Source organism: Suricata suricatta, chromosome 14, assembly GCF_006229205.1.
Source record: "Suricata suricatta isolate VVHF042 chromosome 14, meerkat_22Aug2017_6uvM2_HiC, whole genome shotgun sequence".
NCBI classification, from domain to species: domain Eukaryota; kingdom Metazoa; phylum Chordata; class Mammalia; order Carnivora; family Herpestidae; genus Suricata; species Suricata suricatta.
The window spans coordinates 86,918,372-86,920,366 of record NC_043713.1 but is presented as its reverse complement, the minus strand read 5'-3'; the positions used below and the strand labels follow the sequence as shown (position 1 = coordinate 86,920,366).

The 1,995-nt window shown below is 51.6% G+C and overlaps 1 protein-coding gene across 1 annotated transcript in view; it reads right to left on the bottom strand.

Moving 5' to 3' along the window:
• Positions 1-1,995, bottom strand: part of GLT1D1 (glycosyltransferase 1 domain containing 1) — a 54,126-nt gene that overhangs the window by 18,199 nt on the left and 33,932 nt on the right. The window contains exon 9 of the mRNA XM_029921635.1: positions 1,490-1,539. Coding sequence (XP_029777495.1) covers positions 1,490-1,539 — 50 coding nt within the window. The remainder of the gene's footprint in view (positions 1-1,489; positions 1,540-1,995) is intronic.

The window sequence follows — 1,995 nt, the reverse complement described above, 5'->3', positions numbered from 1 at the left end:
GTCCTCCGCTGGCGCAGGCAAACGTTTCTGCGCAGCAAGCCCGCTTCCCCACGTTTCTCCCACCCCGGACGCGAGCACTTTGTAACAACTGTTCCCCAACCTCGGCCATTTGCGTGCGTTTTCCTGCTCTGTCCTATCAGCAGACCATCTGGACTGCTGCTGATTTAACACTGTTTTTGCAGCCAATTCCACTTATTTTTAAAGAAAGTGTTCATAGCTGGAAAGCCAGGATCACGCGCCGTGAATAGAATGTAGCCATGAAAATGGAAACAGTGGAAAACAAAAGCCACATCGGGAAATTCTGTCCAAGCCTGAGGCCGTCTCTCTTGGTTAGCAAGGATTTTAGCATCGGATTAAAACTTTCTCTTCCAATCATGTTCTTCAACCAGAAGGAAGGAAAGAGAATTAAAATCATCATCATAATAGGGGCGGCTGGGTGGTCAGTCAGTTAAGTGCCGACTCTGGCTCAGGTCTTGATCTCAGGGTTCATGAGTTCGAGCCCCACTTTGGGCTCTGCTGACAGCTCAGAACCTGCAGCTTGCTTTGGATTCTGTGTCTCCCTCTCTTTCTCTCAAAAATAAATAAACACTGACAACCTTTTTTTAATCATAATAGAAAACTCTACATCGCGTTGGGAATCCACAGCACCCCAAGTTCTCAGGGGTGCATAAAGGGGCGGGCACGGCGAGGTCACGAGCTCAGCTAATCCCAGCACGGCAGACGGGACTCCGGAGGTGGGCTATGCCCCTCCCCAGGCGGGCGCCATCTGCCGCCCGGGCACAGACGCCCCCGGAGGACAGGGGCCGCTCCTACAGTGTCACCCCCCGCCCCACACTGCCTCATTTTCCACACGGCTTGGAGGAAATCAAGGCTCGTTCTCAGACGATGTGCCCCCCAGATTCTCTGAATCCTGAGTGCTCAGACCTGCGTGTGGAGCGGAGCAGCACCTGCGTGGCCTGCGTCATCGTGTGGGGGGCAAGCGGCCACGCTGGCGGCCCGTGGGAGGGGGGCGGGGTCCCCGGGGCCTTCCGCCGGCCTGCGCTCCCCGGACAGCGGCCGTGGGCATCTCCCTGGGCAGCGTGGGGTCCCGTGCTTACAGACAGCCGTTTTCCAGGCCACGCCAGCTACTTAATCTGCTGCTCCGCTGGGGCAGTAACTGTGTTGGTTGGTCGTGCAGTTTCAGGGACTTTCAGAGATCACGCGGTGCCTTATGCATCGGCTGAACTTTCTCTTCACGGGACTTTCTCCTTACGGGACTCCTCTGCATTTGCGGACTGACCTCGCCTTTGCAGCAATAACCCAGCCGTAAAGATTTACAAGGCCTCATAATCTTGGTGTGGTTGTCATTTTTCAAAAGGCAGATTTTAGTGATTTAAAAAGGTAAAAATAATGTGGCCAGAAAAGGGAGGTCAGCTAATTTTAGAAAATCCATCAGATGTAGAAAGAAGAAAGCAGATATGAGAGCCATGTGTGCAGTGGACGGACTTACTTCAGGGCCCACGATCACCATGTAAACATTAGGCTCTTCTCGATGCCACTCTTGGGAAGAAAAAGGGAAAAAAAAAGAATGTTAATGGTTTTATGTCACTGCTGAAAACATAGTTAAGTTTAACATTAAGTACGTGATGACATGTTATTCATATTATTTTGCTCTCACCCACACAGTGAAATTCTGTGTAAAATAAAGCCTTGGATTACGAGTGACTCATTCTGTGCATGTTCCACAAACAAGCAAGCATTTCTAGTACATTCTAACTCGATACATGAGGATGTAATACAAGTTGCGCATGATGTCCAATGTCACATGATCACGGCTGAGCCAATGGTTCTCCCTCCCTCCCTCTCTCTCTGCGGGATTGTGGGTGACCGTCTCCCATGCTCCGATGCTCCGTCTCAGGCTGCGTATCTGGCAGAAATCAGTGATTTCTCTGGGCGTTGGAAGGGGCCCACAACCGTCACTTCAAGGCACCAGCGGACAGTCCTTTGCTTTCCCAG